The 22,438-nt window shown below is 36.8% G+C and overlaps 1 protein-coding gene across 2 annotated transcripts in view; it reads right to left on the bottom strand.

The window, feature by feature from the left end:
- Positions 1-677: 677 nt before the first annotated feature.
- The window catches only part of LOC149845091 (uncharacterized), a 34,746-nt gene continuing 12,985 nt past the window's right edge, over positions 678-22,438 (bottom strand). Inside the window, exons 2-7 of one of the 2 annotated variants that reach the window (XM_089995505.1) lie at positions 19,798-19,899; positions 18,221-18,304; positions 17,120-17,266; positions 16,895-16,978; positions 3,151-3,283; positions 678-1,629 (exon numbers count right to left, since the gene is read on the bottom strand). In XM_089995505.1, the coding sequence (XP_089851631.1) occupies positions 797-1,629; positions 3,151-3,283; positions 16,895-16,978; positions 17,120-17,266; positions 18,221-18,304; positions 19,798-19,899 (1,383 nt within the window). In that variant the 3' untranslated portion in view covers positions 678-796. The remainder of the gene's footprint in view (positions 1,630-3,150; positions 3,284-16,894; positions 16,979-17,119; positions 17,267-18,220; positions 18,305-19,797; positions 19,900-22,438) is intronic. The other variant, XM_089995506.1, reaches the window with a different exon arrangement.

Here is a 22,438-nt window from a genome sequence, read left to right as displayed (position 1 = left end):
CGCTGCACCTTATTACCAATCATGTGCTGTTGGGCCCCACAACTGACTAGGGGGGGACAACGGAGCCCCGCCTCGCCCCGTTTAGACTGTGGATGAAGGGCATGAAACGGAGATGGAGGTGGGGATGAAGGTTAAAATCTATCTCCATGCGAGGATGAAGGCGGGGATGGACTTACACTTACATCTGCCCAGACCCGTCCCCATCCCAATCCCCGCCTTGCCCCATCCCGCTCCATCCCCAATCCTTCAGGGGATGACTATAGACCGAGGGGAAACGGGCCCCACCCTGCCTCACCCCGTTTGGACTGGGGATGGAGAACATGAAACAGGGATGGAAGCGGGGGTGGAGATTAAAATTCATCCCCTACGGGGATGGAGGCAGGGATGGAGGTTCAGATTTTGAGACAGGACGGGGGTGGAGACCTTGTCCACCACCTCCACCCCCGTCCACTGCCATCCCTACAACTGACAGACTGTATCCCAAAGATGAAGGGTGATCAGGTGCAGCAACACACTAAAAGTAAGTAATCACATTGCACCTGGTCCCCCTCCAGCTGATAGGCTGTATATGAAAGATGGTGGGTGATCAGGTGCACCAGCACACTAAAAGTGTGCAATGACAGTGCACCTGATCCTCCCTTGTGGTTCAGCTTGGATAAGAAACAATGCCTGAGTAACATAACAAGAAAGGTAGAGCCAAAATGACAACTGCTACTGCTACATATGTATATAGTCCATGCGTGGTAAAATTTCAGCAAAAGGTACTTGTTAGGCACTTTCAACATTAGTTTGCACCTCAGCTGCCTTGCCTGAACCCAGTTACATCTCCAGCCAGAGAAGTCCCTGAAGGATGATTTGCTGGCGACAACCCTGGGTTGACGAAGAACGCTGGGTCCATACATGCTGGTTTGCCTGGTAGCTCCGGCAGGAAGGGGTACTCAGTATGGATGAAGCCGTTTGAGATCGGATTCCCCAATCTTTGGGTGTGAACCTCATTGAGCTGCTCCTGGAACAGGTCATGAATTGCCAGGTCTAAGTCAGGCAAAGGAATTGCACCTGTGAGCGTCTTGAAGGCGAACTCCAGGCAAGGATCCGGCCATGCATCACCAAAAGGCAAGACCAGTGGGGAATTCTGTGTCTCGGATGCTTTCTCGCAACTGGTTGGCTCCTCTGGCAGCTTATTCACCAACTGAGGGTGTTCATCCTGCAGACTGTCAGCCAGCTTGGATGGTGAGCCATCCAGGTTCAGCCTGACTAGCCGTCTTGACTTTGAGTCACCTTCAGAGCGAGACCAACCAGTTGGTTTCTTGACTTTACGCCGTGCCCGAGTGCTCTTATGAGTGACAAGTTGCAGCTTTTTGGTTTCATTCTTCCACTGTTCGGCCACTGCATCGAGCCCAACCAAACTAACTTGAATTCCAGCTGATCTACCAGTTTCAAGTGTAGCCAGACTTGTTTCTGGACTGAGATGCTTGATATCACATGGAGGACTACTCTGCTCTTCAGTTCCATTATTCTGTTCTTCAGTTGAGTCTACCGGATTGATCTGCACAGCACTGACTTGATCCAGTCCTTTCTGGTCCTCAACTTCAGAATCAACCAATCCTGTCAACTTGGAACCAATATGACCTGAGCATGACAAAACAATGTTCATGGAGTCAGGATCAACAACGTAGTGCCTTTCTTTTTTTATTACTTTCCTGGATCAAGTTGGGGGAGAGCCAATCAGGCTAGATGCTCATAGATGGTATACAGATACTTGGCAATAATATTATTCAATTTAAATCTGGGAAAACATTGGCTACTCTTGTGGGTTCCAAATCACCTAGTTGAAACTCATTGGGGGAGGTCGTTTTGACCAAATCTGACCCTATAGATGTGTTCAGCATGGTCAAAATAGTAGGGATTACACTTTATCATATTTCTGCAACGTAAATATATGGTTTTTTTGAGTTTGAAAATGTGGTACATTGTGGGTCGTTGATTTTTCAACCCCCAGAAAATAACATGATCCAAGGGCTGGTTTTTACTAAACCAAATATGTAGATCATATCTGGAGAGTCAGTTGTGCAAAAAAAAAATCAATAAACAAAAAAATAAGCTAACTTTAGTTCTTCACTAGGTGGTTTATAATCCACGAAGGTAGCAAACATTATCCCTTTAATCTTAACTAGTTCTTAACAATTTTATCCAGCTTTTAGTTAAGACAGCACTCGACATTTATTAAATGAGCATGATCTTCAAAAAGCTTGAGGTTCCAAGGCTCAAGTCCTTCATCTGAGGCTCCCAACTAAAGACAGCCCCAAGTTCTGAAAATGAGAAGACCAGCAAATCCCAATCCTAAGCGAGCAGGTGGAGTTCAAACCGAAAGTCCCCTACAGGACTAATGCTCAAGGATCCCCATTAAAGCTCCAAGAAGCCTACCAAAATGTCTTTACTAGAAATTCTGAGTATGTACATTTATGAACTAACAATTCTAGTTCCAAATTTTGAAGAAAGTTGCAGTACCAGCTAGAAAATTCATACCCTGCCATAACAAACTGCACTTGGGTGGGGGAACAAACTTTGCACATTGCAAGTGCTCTTTCTGTCCCTGTAGATCTAGAGAAATAATGTGTCTAACCTTGAATATACCATCTGAGGTAAATTGAGATATTAAACCATGCCACTGTTGAACAAAGATTTGATGAGTTCAAGGTAATTTATGGTGTTCAGTGCCACATATTGCTGATCGACGGAAAGGTCGGATAGGTACAAGGAAGTAATACATGTTGCATGCCAAGCTTTATACAATTTGACATGTATGTGTGTGTTCCTTTTAAAATATCTAGGCCTTCGAGCCAAAAACTGAAGAGCTCTTAGTGATTTTTGCATTTTCAGAGTTTGCTAAGATCAAGTAGGAAGCTTCAAACTCTAGTAGCATCAAGAAGCAAAAAAAAGAATGATTCAACTTTTAACAGAGCAATGGCCCCGGCTATGGTCGGCCACATCTGTTTTTCTTGGCTTGAAATTTGATTCATGTATTATCTGCTTCTCCTAGCCACATCAGTCAGTAGCTTCCTACTACAAATCCTTTTCTAATGACAAACAAAAATTTTAACCATCTTTGTAAACAATTTCATTTGCAAACACTGTAATGTAATCACTTACATGGTTCTGATGATTTGCTTGGTGGTATCTGTCCTTCTGAACTAGCGGACACCTCAAGTCGAGTCTTCGACCTTGTGGTTGGGATTGGAAAAAGTTGACGCATCGCTTTGTATCTTCTTCCCTGAAAAAAATTCTTATAAATGGCTAAAAGAGTGAGAAACATCATAGCCTCAATACCATTACAAACTCAATTGAGACTCCACACTGGACCACACTTCAGATACAACTCAAATTATGACGTACAAAGAGGCATGGCAAATTTTTGCATGGGATAGAATATGCCTATCAGAGACCAGTTATGACCAACGTGCTACAATTCAATGTGCATAGCCTCAGGATGCAACGGTACTGTGGAATCTAAATTCAGTGTAGAACATCCAGTCTAAGCTCTTAAAGTGCAAATTGTGGGCCAAATGCAGCCCATAAAATCCATGAAGATTCAGAACCCAGCTCTACCTAAGTTCAAGTCAATTTAGAATAATAAAACTACAGGAAGATTGAAAAGCATACACATTATGCTTTGGTAAAGAAATGCATGGACACTACAATAGCGCCTCATAATTAATGAGGATAATTTTGCAACTGACCAACATCCTTGCTGCATCCAAACCGTATCAGGGAACCTCTTTGGACCTACACATGCCCTCAGCTCAGATATGATAAGAGTCGGCAACTCTAAATGTACTTCATGAGGTACATATGGCCTAATCATCAGGTTTGCTTCTCTGTTGTACTACAAAAGCAAAAAGCACCACCAGACACTTCAGATGGGAGCCTTTTAAATAACCACTCAAGTCAAATTCCATAAAGTGAGAGACAGTCTCTCACCAAGCATTCTGCATCAGTTGGAAGGAGGAGGTGGTTGCTACTTTGTTTCTTGCATAACAAAGGTAAGATATCTGATTGACAGTTTGAATGTGGTACAACACCTCACTCGTTGAACCAAAATTGCCTCTGACAGCTCAAAGTAATACTGTAGGATAAAGATGTAACAACAACAAACTGTGATTGGAATGCTCCACTAGGCATGAGCAACACAGCTGACCAGTGTCACTAGATCCAACTTGGGCTCAGGCAGTTCATGGACAGCCATGGAGCCAGAAACTAGCAAGATACTCCAGTCTCTTCTTGATCTTTCCATCAGGTCTACTCAAGATTAGATAGACTTCACTAAATACATGACAAAATGGTATACCAAATGAGCCTCTCTCGAGTGTCACCTTGATCTGTTCATCACACTAATCAAGATTGGACAGGCTTGGCTGAGTCTATGATGACTCGGAGGATAATGAGCTAGATAACTCAGTTTGGCTAGTGTCAGAACAAATTGGAAACTGACCAATAGGCAGCATTACCCAATGCAGAGCTGAACGGTAGGAAAAGATGTAGAATACTATGATAACCCATAGTTACAAATATCGATCTCAGCGAGTCAAAATCTCGGGATATTATTGGTTTTTCAATAAATATTGGGAAAATCTAGGTATTTAAAAAATAAATTGATTTTTTTTTAAAAGAAAACAGAAAAATTGGACAAACTTCCTTCCTTCTTTCCTTCTTCTGAGCTTTTTCTTGCTGCCGCAAGACCAGAACAGGAAAGACCTCACCCATAAATCACGATAATATTGTGATATTATCATGATAATATTGTGATATCATCACGATAATATAGTGATATTATCATGATAATATCGCTATATACATATACATACATTAATATATATTTGATATTTTCAAAATATTCCAAAATTTTCCCTTTAAAAAGATTTTTTATTTTGCAGCCTTAATGTTGCGATATTTTGAAATTTTGCTAATGTCTGTGACTATGTGGTAACATATAAGAACTGCAGAAAGTAGATCTTTTAGAATTCAAAGACATGTGCATTTATTTAATAAGATTTATACTTTATAGTTTATGTATCATACACAATATGCCTGTAGTCATTTTAAACTTGTAAGCGTACTCAAGCATATTCAATTATAAATAATTTATATTCAAATAAGTAAATTCTACTTGTTTGATTAATTTAGGTCATGATACAACCACAAATATAAACACTAATTATCCCGAAATCCATTGTAAAATTTATTTAACCAAGTAATAAAAACTAAAATGTTTGATTCTTTGACAAATTAGACACTAATATGATGAAATATGTTTATGCTGCTAAAATACAGAAGACAGAGCACTGGAAGGGCTTTCCAACTCATCAAAACTTGTATAAATTTGATATCAGAAGCTGATGATAAGAATATGCATTTTGTACAACATTTTATGTGGAAGGTGTATTGGTCTTTTAAGCTGTAAAGTTATAAAGTGGCTCTACTCTTCTCCTTCCCTTACTAATTAGGGGCATTTTTGTACATTAGAGAAATCTTATTTATAAAAGGAGTCTAGCGGATGTCCTGCGAGCTATCTCATCAAGAATTGCTTGGACGTCCCCTCCATTGGCTGCATCTATCTTCGTCTTCCATTCAGTTTCTTCTCAAGGCAGGGCACACACTATAGGACAATAAAAAACTGGTACGGTATCAAAGCCAAACAAGACATAAGTCCCTACTAGTCTTTTATTTTGTCAATTCTTCCCTTCCCTTCCCTTCTCTCTTTCATTTTTATTCTTCTGTTGATCTTTGCTACTTAAGTTTTTTCTTATCCTCTTCTCTAGATCTGTTTTGCACCTTTTTGCCCTTTCGCCTTTATTTAATTCTGTTTTAATTGTGTTGATCTTCAATCTGTTTATTTTCTTTCCAATATTCTCTTTTTAAAGGTTTTATTTTCACTTTCTCATCTTCCTTCCTTTGTTATATCTATCTATCTATCTATCTATCTATCTATCTATCTATCTATATATATATATATATATGCTGCTTTTTTGCAAATTTAAGTGCACGGATGTGATCTACATGGTCAAAAACCTAACCAGCACTTGGATCATTTTTTTTATTGCATAAACAGGATTTTTATAGTCCAAAAAAAGTTCAAAATTTTTAATTTTTTATTTTCAGCACATTATAAAATCATATTTACACATAAAAAAAACTTGATTCAAGTACCGATTCTTAGGTTTTCGACCATGTAGATCACATCCGTGCACTCATATTTGAAAAAAAAAACATCTAGAATTGATTTTTTATAGTGTTTTGGACCTACCTTGGCTTGGACAATCTCCTCTCTCTTTTTGTCTGTATTGGAGGCTAGTATTTGGCTAGGTCTTAGTTTATTGAATACAGATTCCAAGAAGATAGAGGATGTAGTAAAATGTAACTATTGAAAGAGGCTTGGCAATATGAAATACTCGTTCTAAGTTGGAGAAAAAGCAGAGAACTTGTCTTGACCATGTATCATCTATGACTAGTGCAGCTACACTTACTAATGCTATGACTGCAACAAACATGCAAGTGCTAGAGTGCCAATTACCTTCTCACTCTGCAACTTCTTTACCCCTATTTTCTTCCTCATTTAATACAATTCATGCAGGGACATTTGAACTTAATTTTGGTTGGTTGATAAACTCGGGAGCGTCATATCATATGACTGCAACGAGTCTATATAAAGTGATTATAGACCATTTCATAGTTTTCTGAGCTGCAAATGGCAGTACAATGTCAGTTCTATTTATCACAGCCTAACATAAAAAACCAATTGCATATTACTAACGTAATCATATCCCAACTCTTGCCATGAATTGATTTTTGTTGGTCAAATAATTCATTATAACTGTGATGCTATATTCATTCCTGATGGTTGTCTTGTTCAGGATCGGCAGTCAGAAAGGACAATCGATACTGGGCATAAAAATGAGCATCTGTATTACCTAAACTTCAGATTTGAGACCTCAGTCAGTTCCTATTGCTTTAGACCTGTTTGTCCTATGGCATCAACATCGTAGGCATATGTTGTCCACTGGCATGATTAATGAATCAAAAGTAGTAGTAGTCTGATTTGGTTAAAAACTATGAGAGTTGCAAGTTGGCTAAAAGTCATCTATTGTCTTTTGGGACTAGTAGTTCTGATTCCTCACATGACTTTGATTTTGTGGATTCTAATGTATGGAGACCCTCTCCAGTTCCTTCTAAAGGTGGATCAATTTACTTTGCTACATTTATTGATGATTGCACTAGGTTTACATGGATCTATTTCATTAAAAACAAAAGTGAACTGTTTGATATCTTCAAACAGTTTTGTGCTATGGTCAAAACATAGTTTTCGATACGCTTGAAGACCTTGAACTCATATTCAGGGAGAGAGTATACTAGTGTTCAGTTGCAATATTTCTTAGATGAAAAGGGGGTGATTCATCAAAAAGTCGTGCCCTTATGCTCCAAAGCAAAATGGGGTAGTTGAGCGCAATAATAGGCACATCCTTGAGTCCACATGGGCACTCTTATTTTTCTAATAGTGTTTCCAGGATATTTTGGAGTGATGCTACTATTGTTTCCAGGATACTTTGGAGTGCTGCTACTATTTTTTATAAACTGCAGGACACTAGTGTCCTTGCAAGAGACACCTTTTCATAGGTTGTATGGTCATGCTCCTGATTATTTATCTATGTGCGTCTTCGGTAGTACATGTTATATATTGTTGCCTCAACATGAAACAGATAAGTGACCCAACATTAAGTGTTGTTTTATTGAATATCCTAATTGGCAAAGGGCTTTCATTGTTATGATCCAGAAACGTCTAAGAAGGTCTGGTTAAAATTTGATGGTCTAACTCCTTGGGGTTTGGAATTTATGAGGTCGAGAACAGAAAACCGGAATTCTAATCCGAACTGGGTTTCAGGTTTGGCAGGGTTCGATAAATATGTTGGTTTTCCTAACTGGTTTGAAGTGTGAGGCTGGTTTTTGGAGGAAAGGTTGGGGACACCTTGGAGCACCTATGGTGAAAATTGCAGGGTTAGATCGAGTTGGATGAGGGATATATGACCTAGGGAAGGTGGGTCAAATTCTGCAATTCAAAGCATGTGGAATTTGGTTGGTTAACTATATTCGGTTTAGGTCAAAGAGTTACATAAATGGGTTTGAGCCTAGGTGAAGGTGGTTTCGACTTACTGGAACTTAACGGAGATTCTTAGGAAGATCTGCAACTGTTTGGTACGGCTGGGGCTGGCTAGAACCGCTGAAAACACATGAACTCTTCAGAATGGTGAGTCCACCTAAGTGAGTCCTTGAGCACTTTGGTGAAGATGGGCCTGGGCTGCAGCCTAGGTCCACTTGTAGAAATCAAATCCACTAGGGATCAACCACCACTATGAGTAAGAGAGACAAGTCAAGGGGAGGGACTTGCTACAAGTTCAAAGAAGGGACCCAATCGGATGAAGGCCCAGGGGCTAAGGGAAAGAATAGAAGAAAGAGACACGCCTAAAAGGAGAGAAAGATAGACGAATTTGGAGAGGAGAGAGCTTCAGCTCATTTCATATAATTTTCATATCCAACAATACAAAATGAGCCACTATTTATAGGCTCAAGAGAGGCATTAACATCCTTCACAAAATCAAGAAACATTAAATAGGAAATCCTAAGAGGCTTTTTCCAAAATAGGTACAACCTCCCTTGGCTCAGAGGTAACACCTAAAAAGCCTTCATAAACACCTTGCACGCCAATCTAGGCACCTCCCAAGGGAAGGTCAACGCCTTGATGGGCCCCACTAGGGCCATCCGTCCCCTCCTTGGATCCGGGTCCACCTTTGCCGATCCAATTCGCTTCATGCTCCGCTCCAAACTCCAATCTTCCCAAGGCTGATTTGGGTTGGTTCTCTTCTTTCTCCGGTCCATCCAATGTCAAAGTAGATCCAGTTTCAAATGGATATGTATCACAAGGCAAGACTTGTAGCTATGGGATATCATCAAGAGTTTGGCATTGACTATGGAGAGACGTTTACCCATTAGCTCACATGACTACTATTCATATGCTACTTGCAATTGCAATAGTAGCTAAATGTAAAAATCCATTCATCAATGGAGATTTTGTGCAGTTGCCATCATGTATGTCAGATTCTAAAGGGAGAATTTATTGCCTTCACAGAGCATTATATGGTCTCAAGCAGGCACCTAGAGCCTGGTTTGAAAGGTTTAGTACTGCAGTAAGATGACTTGGCTTTATTCGAAGCTATCATGATCCAACTTTGTTTATCTCATCATCTTCTCAAAAGATAGTGCTTGCTTTTGCTATATGTTGATGATATGATTATTAGAGGGGATGATACTCATTTGATTGACTGCGTAAAGCAAAAGCTTGGGCAAATATTTGAGATAAAAGACTTAGGGGTATTATGGCATTTCCTTGAGTTGGAGGTTGCATATTCTAAAAGAGGATATTTAGTATCGCAGCATAAGTATGCAGCTGACCTTATGACTCGGGCTAAGCTAGTAGAGGATAAAAAGCATGTAGATACCCGTTGAGGCAAATGCTAAACTTAGATCGACAGATGGTGAGCCTCTTATTGATCCTACACAATATCGTTAGTTGGTTGAGAGTCTCATTTACTTGACCATTTTACTACCAGATATTGCCTATGTTTTGTATCTAGTGAATCAATTTATAAGTGCACCCTGTACAGTTCATCTGGCTGTTGTATTAAGGATCATTAGGTATTTCTGAAATACTATGCATTATGTATTACTCTTTTCTTCATCCTCTTCACTTGGGCTTAATGCATATTGTAATTTTGATTTTGGAGATGTAGTACAAAATTACAAATTATTCCACTACAGGTTTTTTTATCTTTCTTGAACATTCTTTGATCTCCTAGAAGGACAAGCAGCAGCAGAGGATCACATTGTCTACAAGAGAGGTTGAGCATTGAGCTATGGCACAGACTACTTCAGAGAATGTTTGGCTTCAATGATTACTAAGGGATATGTATGTCACTCTATCATCGTCAACGGATTTGCATTGTGATAATCAGAGTGCTACCATATAGCTGAGGATCCAAGGTTTCATGAACACAACAAACATATTGTCCCCCCACTATTGCTCCATCAGCCAAATGTGTTCTAAAAAATCTGCGCAAGTACCTAGACCTGCTTAGCACTCCTGCCTAGTTTCTGTTAAAATTTGTAATCTCATAGATAATCTCATATGTAAATATCCCATAATATGTAATCTTTTTTTCAGTTTAGTTACAATAGCATAGGTTAGTTAGGTTTTTACTTTTTAGTTTATTTTTCATTTTTTGGACATAATATAGACCTTTTGGTTTTTTACTAAGTCAAAAAGCAAAAGCTGGACATAATATAAACCTTTTTCTTTTTGACTTGACTAAGTCAAAAAGCAAAAGCTGTGAGAGTCGTTGGACACTCCAACGGCTCTATTTAGAGCTGTTGGAATGTCCAACAACTCTCCCTTGCCCTCTCTTTTTGTGTATATATATATATGGGGAGTTACCCCCATTGTATTTCATCTTGTGTATGTGGGCTTTGTCCCACTTAAATGAAATCAATTCTTCACTTTTTCATTTGGAATCTCTCTTTTGAGTATTTTGTGGGTGAACCCTAGTGGTTCTTAAGTGTTTGCCTTGTGTGTAAACCTTTATGGTTCTTAAGAGAGTCTATTTGTGAGGAAGCATTTGAAGTTTGTTTGAAGATTCCATTTTCTTACATGGTATCAGAGCTTGGTTGAAGCAATCAAGATAAGTTCTTTCGATGCATTGGGAAACATGCCACACAAGTTTCTTGCAAGAAAATGATACTTCTTGAAGTGGTGATCGTGTGAAGACGTAAAAAACTTGAAGGATATTCGTACTCATCATTTGTGGTAGAGTATTCTTCTATTTATTTTTTCTCTTTCTTCTTTTATATCTTTTCCCAAATATTATAAAATGGATGACAATGATAATGTCACCATTAATCCCATCAAACTAAATGATTCCAACTATGTCACATAGGCTTCAATTATGAAGCATCTTATATGGGGGAAGGTTTTATGGGGATTAGTAGATGAAACCGATGAGAAACCTACTCTAATTCTTACGAAGGATGAAGGAGAAAAGGAAATACCTCTCACGGAGGTAAAAAGAGTTAATACCATATCTACTTACGAGAAAAAGTGAAAAGAATGGCATATGGGATATGTCAAGATCATGTCTTGGCTTATTTCAAGTGTTGATATAAAAAAATGCTCAAGTTTAACAAAATTTGAGCATGCAAATGAAGTTTGGGACTATCTTAAGAGGATCTATTCTCTTAAAGATACTGCACATGTGTGCAATCTTCAAATTAAAGTAAGAAATATGGTTCAAGAAGACAAGGGCATTAGGGAGTATTATAATGACTTGTCGGAATTGTGGGAAGAATTAGTTCTTCTTGAACCAAAATGGCATTGTCCACAAGATATTGAACTCCGCCAAAACCAAATCAATGCGGAGCATTTTTTTCATTTCATTAGTGGATTAAGATCAAAATTTGAATCCACTAAGTCTATCCTCCTTCATCGTGGAAAAGTGCCTTCAATAGAAGATACAATAGAGGAGTTAAGTATGAAAGAAAATAGACTCAAAAGTAGAATCTCCAAGAATAATGACTCAGTTCTAGCCGTCTCGAAAACCGAAAACTATGTCAAGACTTACAAACCTCCTAACTATGGAAGGAGAAATGCTAAAAAACAAGGAAATGATTTTGAGAGAAGAAAAATCATTTGCTATTATTGTCGCAAACTGGGACATGTAAAAAACCATTGCCCAAAATTAAAAAGGCCCTATGAGAAAAAAGTCGCCGCAGTCGGACCACCACAAGAATCAAGCGAATCTTCCATTGGAAGCATGTCTCTGGTACAATTGGTAGAAGCTCTTGGACCTCTACTCAAAGGAGCATCTTCATCTACGGGAGATGCAGTCTCTTCAGTTAGCACTTCTGATCCAGGTAAAACTCTATGACTTCTTGACTCAGGTGCTTCTTTCTATATGACTTAGAATATTGAAATGCTATCCGAATGTCATAACTCAAATGGGTCCAATGTTTTTATTGCTGATGGAACATTACTAGAAATTAAAGTAATAGGGAACTTTGAAAAAACTTATCAAAACTTAAAAAGATTTCATATTCCTCAAATTAGATATATTTCAAAATTCAACCTCAATCTTTTGTCCATTTCTCAATTAATTGACCGTGGATATAACATTTCCTTCTCTTCTCATGGTTGCCAAGTGCAGGATCACCATTCAAGGAAGCTGATTGGGGAAATCCATAGAGAAGGAGGCCTATACTACAAGGATTTTTTGAAAATTCCCAAGAATACGTTTTGTTGTAATGTTCAGAAAATTGACTTGGATTTATGGCACAGGAGACTTGGTCATCCTAACATATCCAAAATTCATTTTTTCCAAATATGAAAAACTTTTGTAATTCTGAGACATTTTAAATGTGAAAAATGTATTCTTGGAAAAATGAAGAGATTACCCTTTCAAGAAAGAAATTTTATCTCATCTCGACCTCTTGAGTTAGTACATTCGGATGTATGGGGTCCTGCACTTGTCATATCAGAATGAGGGTTTTCATACTACGTCATTTTTGTAGATGATTTTACAAGACATACCTGGATTTATTTTCTCAAACATAAATCCGAAGTATTTTTACATTTTCAAATTTTTTATAAACTAGTTAAGAACCAATTTAAGAATGATATCTCTATATTTTGCACCGATTCAGGGAGAGAGTATTTATCAAAAGAATTTAGTGATTACTTAAATTTACATGGTATTTTACATTAAAAGTCATGCCCATATACCCCACAGCAAAATGGTTTAGCAGAACGAAAACATAGACACATTATAGAAACAACAAGAACTCTTCTCATTACTCATCAAGTTCCAAAAAAAATTTGGGCCGAAGTTACTCTAATCGCAATATATCTAATTAATAAAATTCCATCATCTTTGTTAAAAAATGTATCACCTGTTGAAAAACTTTTTAAACAAATTCTAGATTATTCGCGATTAAGAGTATTTGGTTGCAAATATTCTGTTTCCTCCAATAAAAATGATAAGCTTTCCCCTCGAGCCATTCCTTGTGCATTCCTTGGTTATGCAAGCAATCAGAAAGGCTATAGATGCCTTGATCTCAGAACTAAAGTTATATCTGTCAAGAAATGTATCTTTTTTAGAAAATGAAAGTTTTTTTGAAACTAAAAACCCTAGAGAGGTTGATGAATACTCCTTGTTGGACTTAGTTCTAGAAATTAATGAAGAAGAACTTGATCAAGAAGATCAAAATAGTATAATCAACGTTGAAACATCTCATCCAGACTACATTCAATACTTCAGGCGAGGAAATCTAGAGCAACCTTGTGCTCTAGAAAAATATATTAAAGCACAAGATCAAATAGAAACCAGAAAATCATCTAGGGTGTCAAATGTGCCCAAAAAATTTATATCCTATGAATATTTTTCACCAAAACATCAAGCATATATTGCCCTATTACACTCCTATATAGAACCTTCAAACTATAATACAGCAAAAGAACATTCAGAATGGTTCGAAGTTATGACAACCGAGTTAAATGCCTTGGAAAAAGCAAACACATGGACTATTCAAGATATTCCACTTGAAAAAAAAGCTTGTAGGATGTTGATGGGTATACAAAGTTAAAACTAAGAGTGATAGCACTCTTGAACGATTTAAAGCTCGACTAGTCGCCAAAGGTTATTCCCAATAATATGGCATAGACTACGAAAAAACCTTTACACCAGTCGCTAGAATGACCACTGTAAGAACTCTAATAGCCCTTGCCTCCATGAAGAAATGACATATCTTTCAAATGGATGTCAAGAATGCACTTCTCAACGAAAGTCTAACCAAAGAAGTCTATATGGAACCACCTCCTAGCATTGAAGTTCTTCAAGGAAAATCCCTTCGGTTACATAAGGCCCTATATGGTCTTAAGCAAGCCTCAAAGGCTGGGTATGATAAATTCAGTAAGGTTATGCTTGATTTTGGCTTTCATTTTTGTCTCACTGACACAACTTTGTTTATTAAGAAACCTAATGCAGGAATCATCATTCTTCTTCTCTACGTGGACGACATGATCATCACAGAAAGTGATAAACAGGGAGTTGACAATATCAAAAAATTTCTCAAAAGCAACTTTGAAATGAGTGATTTAGGTTTTTTTTTTAAAAAATCTTAGTATTGAAGTAGTTTATTCTCCTAAAGGTTATTTACTAACTCAATCTAAATTTGCTCTTGATATTATTGACAGGTCAAGAATCATAGTTGACAAACATGTTGATACCCCTGAAGTTGTGAACATCAAAATGAAAATTGACGATGGGGAACCTCTTGAGAACCCAACACCTTATAGACAACTTGTTGGGGCGTTGCCTTACATCTCCATCATAAGACCTGACATTGCACATGTTGTTTACACAGCAAGTCAATTCCAGCATGCCCCCACCTCTGTTCATATGGGAGCTGTGTTACGCATTATTAGATATATTAAAACTTTTATTTTTAGACTGTTTTTGTCGGCTTCTTCCACACTAGAATTAACTGCTTATATTGATGCAGATTGGGGAGGTGATCCAAATGATCGACACTCAACTACTGGACTGTGTGTGTTCTTTGGAGAGTCATTGATCTCGTGGAGGTGTAAGAAGCAATAAAAGGTTTTTCTTTTATCTACTGAAGCCGAAAAGAGAGCCATGGCTACCACCACCATGGAAGTGGTCTGGTTGAGACAACTACTTCTTGATATGGGTGTTACAAGTACAAGTGCATCATGGCTATGTTGTGACGATAAAAGTTTTATTTATATTGTCAGCAATCGGACATTCTACGAACGAACCAAGCATATCGAAATCGATTGCCACTATGTACGTGAGGAATTTTTACAAAGCACCATTGATCTTCCTTATGTCTCCTCAAAACTTCAACTGGTAGATTTCTTCACCAAACCGCTTGCTACTCATCGATTTCACTTTCTCTTAGACAAATTTTTTGTTGTTCAACCGTAAGTTTTAGGGAGAGTGTAAAAAATTGTAATCTCATATGTAAATATCCCATAATATGTAATCTTTTTTTTCAGTTTAGTTACAATAGCATAGGTTAGTTAGGTTTTTACTTTTTAGTTTATTTTTCATTTTTTGACATAATATAGACCTTTTGCTTTTTGACGAAGTCAAAAAGCAAAAACTGTTAAGAGTCGTTGGACACTCCAACGACTCCATTTAGAGTTGTTGGAATGTCCAACAACTCTCCCTTGCCCTCTCTTTTTGTGTATATATATGGGGAGTTACCCCATTGTATTTCATCTTGTGTATGTGGGTTTTGTCCCACTTAAATGAAATCAATTCTTCACTTTTTCATTTAGAATCTCTCTTTTGAGTATTTTGTGGGTGAACCCTAGTGGTTCTTAAGTGTTTGCCTTGTGTGTAAACCTTTATGGTTCTTGAGAGAGTCTATTCGTGAGGAAGCATTTCAAGTTTGTTTGAGGAAAATCCATTTTCTTACAGTTTCTACCCATTTGTTGTGTCACATGCTAGCTTTTAAATTAATTTTCAGGATGTAGACATCCTTAACAATTTCAGTTAGTTTAGTATTTAGCATAATGCCATTGAGAATCCATGGAAAGTTGGTTCGGGCACACCACCAAGCAAAACCAGGCATATGATGATATTCTTAGTCCATGAATGTGAAAAAAAAATCTTCGGTCCATTTATAACTACTTGCATATTCATGCTAATAGGAGAAACTTCTTATGATTTCAAAAACACTAATGACTGAAAGATAATTTGGAAATAACCTGCCTGAATTTAGCTTTGGAAAAATACAAGAGTTTCTATCTTGATACATGTAAGGGACATGGATGACAATTTATTTTTATGAAGCATTAGGACATGGGTCAAAGGATTCAATCATTCAACCAAGTGCCTGAGCTGTCTTCTACTCTATGAACTTTGTTTTGCAACAGAAGCAAAAACTACTAGGTTATGCCAAGTTCAAACCTAATATTGACCAATTCAAGTATGACTTGACAGTTTTTTCTTTTTCTTTTTTCTTTTCTCTTGAGACAACCCAGACTGGCATACTCATACTTACCATTTCAAGAGACACTGATGTTTTGCTTGGAGAATTACCAATCAAAGACTCAGGACAATCAAAGATTTTATCAAGACTCAAATGTCCTTGTAGTGCTTTGACAGAGGCTGATGTTTGTCTGGGAGAATCACCAATCAGGGACTCAGGAGTCAGGACAATGCAAGACTTGTTCAAAACTAAAATACCTTTGCCAATCACACTTAACTGGTTATCACCAAGACTCAACAGTACTCAGTGTAACATGGCAATACCTGCTCAAACATGATTAAAACTCAGATAGCAAGGTTGTCGGCCCAAAGCTAACTGAGTTTTGATCTTAGCAAGTTCTGTCACTAATCCCAATACTATCATGAAATGGCACCTATATATGCACCCGGTATTCTCAAACTGTCCATTGCCTATGACTAAGTCATTCCAAAAATTACTGACTCAAGACACAGACAACTCAGTCAAGCAGGTTAATATAGGTAAAGAATAGTCAACAATTAACAGATACAAATAAAGAAGTTTTTGTCCACTCTTCTAAGCTACTAGTGCCTTGATAAGCCTAAGTCATTAGTGTCTCCCATCATGGCGCAGCTAACAAGTGCCTAATGTTTCAATAATTGCCAACAAGTTGGCCAAAAAGAACACTTGGAAGAACAGAATATTCTATTGTAAATTGATATTTTTGAGAGAGAAGAGGCTTCCAAATATCGTATGAGGTGTTCACCTTGTCTTGCTTCTGGATTGCTAGATCTTGCCTTCCCGTTTTGGTCCCTGCAACCCAATCATATGGCAGCTCTTTTAACAGTTCCTGTGAAATGGACCAATTCAAAAGATTTAGGGAGAAATTTATCTGGAACTAAAGGACAGAAAAAGAAAGCAAAGGAGCAGTTTAGCAGAACTTTTAATGTAACAGAAAAAAGAATAGGAATTTGCTGAATTTAAGCTTAACTGAAAAATGATTGGATGGGCTCGAATCAATTTTGATGATGTCATGCTTGGTATGCTTTGTTTGACTTTTAAAGTCGTTCTTTTTGAGATATCGGAGCACTTCTTCCTTGGATCGGAAAGTACAGCCAGATGAGGGATCAGTGAAAAGCTGCAAAAGCCAACAGGAAAAAGGGCATCTTATTGGGTACATATATTGACACAATCCTTTATCAGGTCCATTCCAGATTTGATCAGTTCATACGCAATCGCTTAAGGCTAGTACAAGTTTCTCAAAAGTAGTTCAAGCTTGGCTTGTTTACCAGCTAGCTTGAGCTTATATTGAAGTTCATAAGCTGATCTCAATGCCAAATTCGAAGCTTATTGATAAACAAGCCAAGCTTGCAAGAAAGCTCTCTCTCTCTCTCTCTCTCTCTCTCTCTCTCTCTCTCTCTCTCTCTCTCTCTCTCTCTCTCTCTCTCTCTCTCTCTCTCGTGTATGTGTGTGTCCACAACTCCACATACACACCATGCACAAATGCATATGTAAGAACTGAACTGCCCAATCCTTCACATATTGTCATAATCTGGCAATGTCAATTAGAAGGAAAGATAATAGCAAAGCTTCCAGCTACTCATTTAGACATTATTGTGTCTTCAGGGGCATCCACCCTTCCCATTTGCAGTTCTTAAAGAAAGAGTTAATTGGTCATGAGTCTTCACATAATAACAAAAAAGGGCTCAATCTGAACCGAACCAAGTTGAAGTATGTCGAGCCAAGCATTGGACAATTTCAGCCAGATTTTGAGTAAAGTTGACATGAACAAACATAAGATTGAGCCAAGAAAAGTTCAGGCCAAGCTTGTTTGCAGTCATAATTCAGATCTAAATCTATGACCAATGCTGCTTCAAGTTTCATTTGTGAAAAAAATTCATCTGACAAGATTTGACCAAGATTCCCAGATGATTCAATTAGACCCAAGTATAGGACACATTGCAGAGATGAGTCATATCCTTGGTTAGGTCAACCTGACAACGACTGCCAATAGTCTACACTATACATGTAGTTAATATTTTCCTAGTCAATAACCATTAAAGAAAACAAATGAATATACCGTAATGCTTACCTTCTCTTTCTTTCCTGCTGTTCTACCCCTTGTTTTGTTTCTAATTTCCACAATCCAACCATCTGGCAACCACCGTGGCCCTACCTGAAACAACATGAAATCAAGTTGGACGTTGTCAAAAAGAACAATAGAGACTTCCTGGATGAAATTACTCCAAGAGTGGAGAAATTGTAACAATATAGTTTCTATTAAAAACAAACAAAAACTATAAATTTTAGAGTTCAAAAACAAATCAAATGATTGTTTTGTGGGCGCAGATTGATTTTGTATCATTTTTAGTTCTTCATTTAGGCTCTGACTTTCAATTTTTATTGTCTTGATGAATAGGGTGCCTTATTCCCTGATTGAATCTTACACCAAGATGAATTACTGATGAACTACTTGAAGAACAAGAAAACTAACAATAACAAACTATTACTGTAGCTGGCAGAACCAAGTTAATTTTCAAAATGTACTTTCCACATAGGAGACCATCCTTCCCTCCTCCACTATCATTGAAAAGCTTATGGTGAAAGCCAATAGAATCAGAACACTGAACCAGGTTTTCATGTTTTCATTTAATCAAGGATGTTTTAGGAAATAATAAAAAATTAAGGAGAATTTGCAAAATTCAACTTGCATTTTAGATGTGATGGAAAAGAATTTGTGGAGGCTTTTTGCCAAAGACAGCCATGCAATTAATTCTTTATCATAAGAGTGGATCAAGCACATACATTTTCCATCTTTGTGACACAAAAAATTAGAATAACTCATTTTGGAACTGTTTCTCAAAAAACAAATTTTGGCAGAATAGTCAACACATGCATATCTTTAGTTCAAGAAGCATAACATGCAATTTAGCCAATCCCAAGTACAAATGCGTAGAAGTTCATGTATCACTCACAGATATTATGAAGATGGATTATTAAGTTATTAACAATTAGTTGCAGGCTTTTCTGGAATTACCAATTATGCTCTAAAAGTTTATAGAAATCCATTTTGTGGACAAAATTTACATTCTAAATATCTGAGGAAGTAGATGCTATTAGTATTGATATTCAAAAACACATAATATAAAGAAATAAAAAGAAATGCTTTCCTAACATTCTTCATATTCAAAAACTAGAAATAAAATATTGTTGTTCACCATGTGAGAGATGGAAAAGAGGGTATTTTACCAAAAAAAAAAAACAACTTATCACCCATTTGCTAAAGAGCCACTGAAAACTTTTCTATTATAACAATTAACTACGTGTGTTTTTTTTCACCTTTGCCACAGAGATAAACCTAGTCCTAAAATCAATCAACTGACTATAAATTAGTCAACAAGGAAAGCACAAAATGTCTTCAACATTGGTCTCATTAAAAGAACATACGATGTTTGTTTTATCAGTGAAGAACAAAAGAGCAAATTTTTTCCCTCAAATAGGTATTCGAAATGCATTAGAGAAAAGCAGGTGGTTGATTAAAAAATTAAACAGTTTTTCATAAACAGGTAATAAGTAGGACATTTTCTAATCTACCAAAAACAGAGAAAATTTATTGAGATCAAAATCAACCAAATAATAGATAGATGAGATGGAGTTGATGACACCTACTTTTAACCATTTTTTGGTTTTTCTGACATCTCCATCCTTGAGGTACTGGAGGACCTCCCTCTTTGACCGAAATATACACCCAAGAGAAGGCTCAATGAAATACTGTAAAAAAAAGAAAAGACATTAATCAATTAGTAAGCTAATAGCTTAATAGGCAACATGTCAATTTCTAAAATGACTTGTTAGTTTCTGTGATTTAAATGACCAAAGTAGCCCCTGGCATAATGTTAGGTGATGATCCAAGCTTCCCAAGAAAAGCTCAAGCTCAACCCTAATACTGTGGCTTTTGTTTATCATAATCTCGATAAGCTTGTTAAGGGCTAATTAGAATTTATGTACTTGTTGTTTCTTAATTGATATATTTATTAAGAAATATATTGCATGTTTAACAATAACAACATTACCACTACGCTTGCTATCTCATTAAACAGTTAAAATAAGATGTTGATTCAAAATTAGAAGAGGAGAAATCTCTTCCTCCAATCCACATGAACCAGATCTTAAGAACTGGAAACCAAAAGAGAACTCACACATAAAATTTGAGGAAAATTGAAAGTAGGGTGTTTATACCCTCTTTGATTCCGTTATCCGCCAAAAATACTCCATCTATTTTTGATACATGGAACCCCTATTTGTACTAGTGGGTACCCCAGTTCCTAATTAGGCTATGCTTTCTTTTCCTAATTAGGATGGGATCTTGCTACTAATTATAAAGGAGTATACTTACCTAATTAGGTCAATTACATATTCAAATTACATAAGCTCATATCTATGTAAAGCTCACTGACTATGTCAATTTTGTTTTTTTAACCATCCTCAAACTCTTCGCAGATAAAGAGATAAGTCCTGATTGAAATTTGCTATATATAGTATTTTTTAAATTTTGACTAGCCCATTTGCCATATCAAAGGAACTCGGGTGGGAAACAAGGCGATGGCGAATAAAGTTCGTTAGTTTTCCAGTTGTAGCCCAAGAAATAAATTTTCCAATGCCACAAAATTGTTGAATTCCAATATTGGACGACAAAGTTATGCCCTATCGAAGTCGTATGCATTGGTCTGCTCTCTTTATGGAAACAAATGTTGATCTGATTAGTCCATATTTCTCCTGGATCAGGTGTACAGAAGATAGTGCATTCTCACAACAGAATATGTGAAATTAATGCAACAATTTCACAAAAAATATGTTTTAAATTATATGGTTTACAATGATATCTTGCCATTTTTTGTTAAAAACTCTAGAAATGACATAAATGTATCATTATATAAAGGCTTTTAAAATATATTTAGTTATGTTTAGTTTTGTTTTGATCATTGGAAATTTACTCATGTTTTGGATGGTCCAAGGACATATCTCCTTGACTCTTTCTATGCATGACACTACATGTTCATGTTAAAATATATGGTTACCATATATATATATATATATATATATATATATATATATATATATATATATATTCTTTATGTTCTTTGTAATGCCCACTAGGGGCAAATTGTTCTTTTCACTTGTAAATACGCATGTCCACTAGGGACCTTTTTTTGTTTTTATTATTTTTTGTCTTTTTAGTTTTTCTTTATTTTTTTAAAATATTAGATTGGGCCCTCATAAGAGCCCCTTTGCTTCCAATATGTGTATAAGAGTTCTTGCCCCACTTATTTGTGATACTCTTTGAAGCATTTTCAATAAAAGATTTTTCATATTTTTAAGTCCTCTCTCTTATATTGTGTGTGTTTATCACTTGGCCCCTTGTGGCTTGTTGTATTTTTGCCCATTAATGGTTTCTTGTTTGTATGTTTGTGCATCTCTTGTAGTCACGTTGTGACATTGTTCTTTGCACTAGTGTTTCATTACATGGTTTCAGAGCCCCTAGGTGTTTGAACACTCTTGGGACTTTTTTTTTTATATTTGAGTATCTCTAAGCTTCACACTCTCGTTTTTTTTTCAACTCTTCTGCAAAGGCCGACAAAGATGCAAAGATTGACCTCTCATTCAAATTGAGTGAGACCAACTATAGAATGTGAGCGGACGATATAGAAAACAAAATCAAAGGCAAGAAACTTTAGGGATATGTATGTGGCACCGTTCCAGTACCACAACTAAAGCTCAACAAGAAGAAAGGAGATAAAGAAAAAGCCAAAGTTATTGAAGAATACCAATCCAAAGTTGAAAATTGGGAAAGTGAGCATGCCAAAATATTGGCATGGTTTATGAATAATGTGGAGCTCAAAATTTGTGCTAATCTAGTCAAATTTAAAAAGACAAATGAAGCATGGTTCTTCATGAAAGGTATGTATACTTAAAAGGACCTTTCTAGACATTTTTTTTTATAAAAAAAAAAAGAGGAACCAAGCAAGGGTATATGAGCATTAGAGACTATTATAGTACTCTATCTCCTCTATGGGGATATGCTTGCTCACCTTGAACCGCAATGGGAAGAAAGTTTTATTGCCATGAGGAAAGAGCAAATGGAGAGAAAGATTTTTCTAATTCATTCATGGGCTTTGACCCGAATTTGAACAACTAAGAGGATCCTTTCTTCATAGGGCGTCTACTCCTCTTAGTGATGTTCTTGCCGATCTATGTCAAGAAGAAACTCCCTTGACTTTTAAAAAAGACATTAAGGAGGTCCATGCGGTAT

The sequence above is a fragment of the Nuphar pumila genome, chromosome 2 (genome assembly GCF_984573655.1).
Source record: "Nuphar pumila chromosome 2, dmNupPumi1.hap1.1, whole genome shotgun sequence".
In the NCBI taxonomy this organism is placed as follows: domain Eukaryota; kingdom Viridiplantae; phylum Streptophyta; class Magnoliopsida; order Nymphaeales; family Nymphaeaceae; genus Nuphar; species Nuphar pumila.
This window is presented reverse-complemented; position numbering and strand designations above follow the sequence as displayed.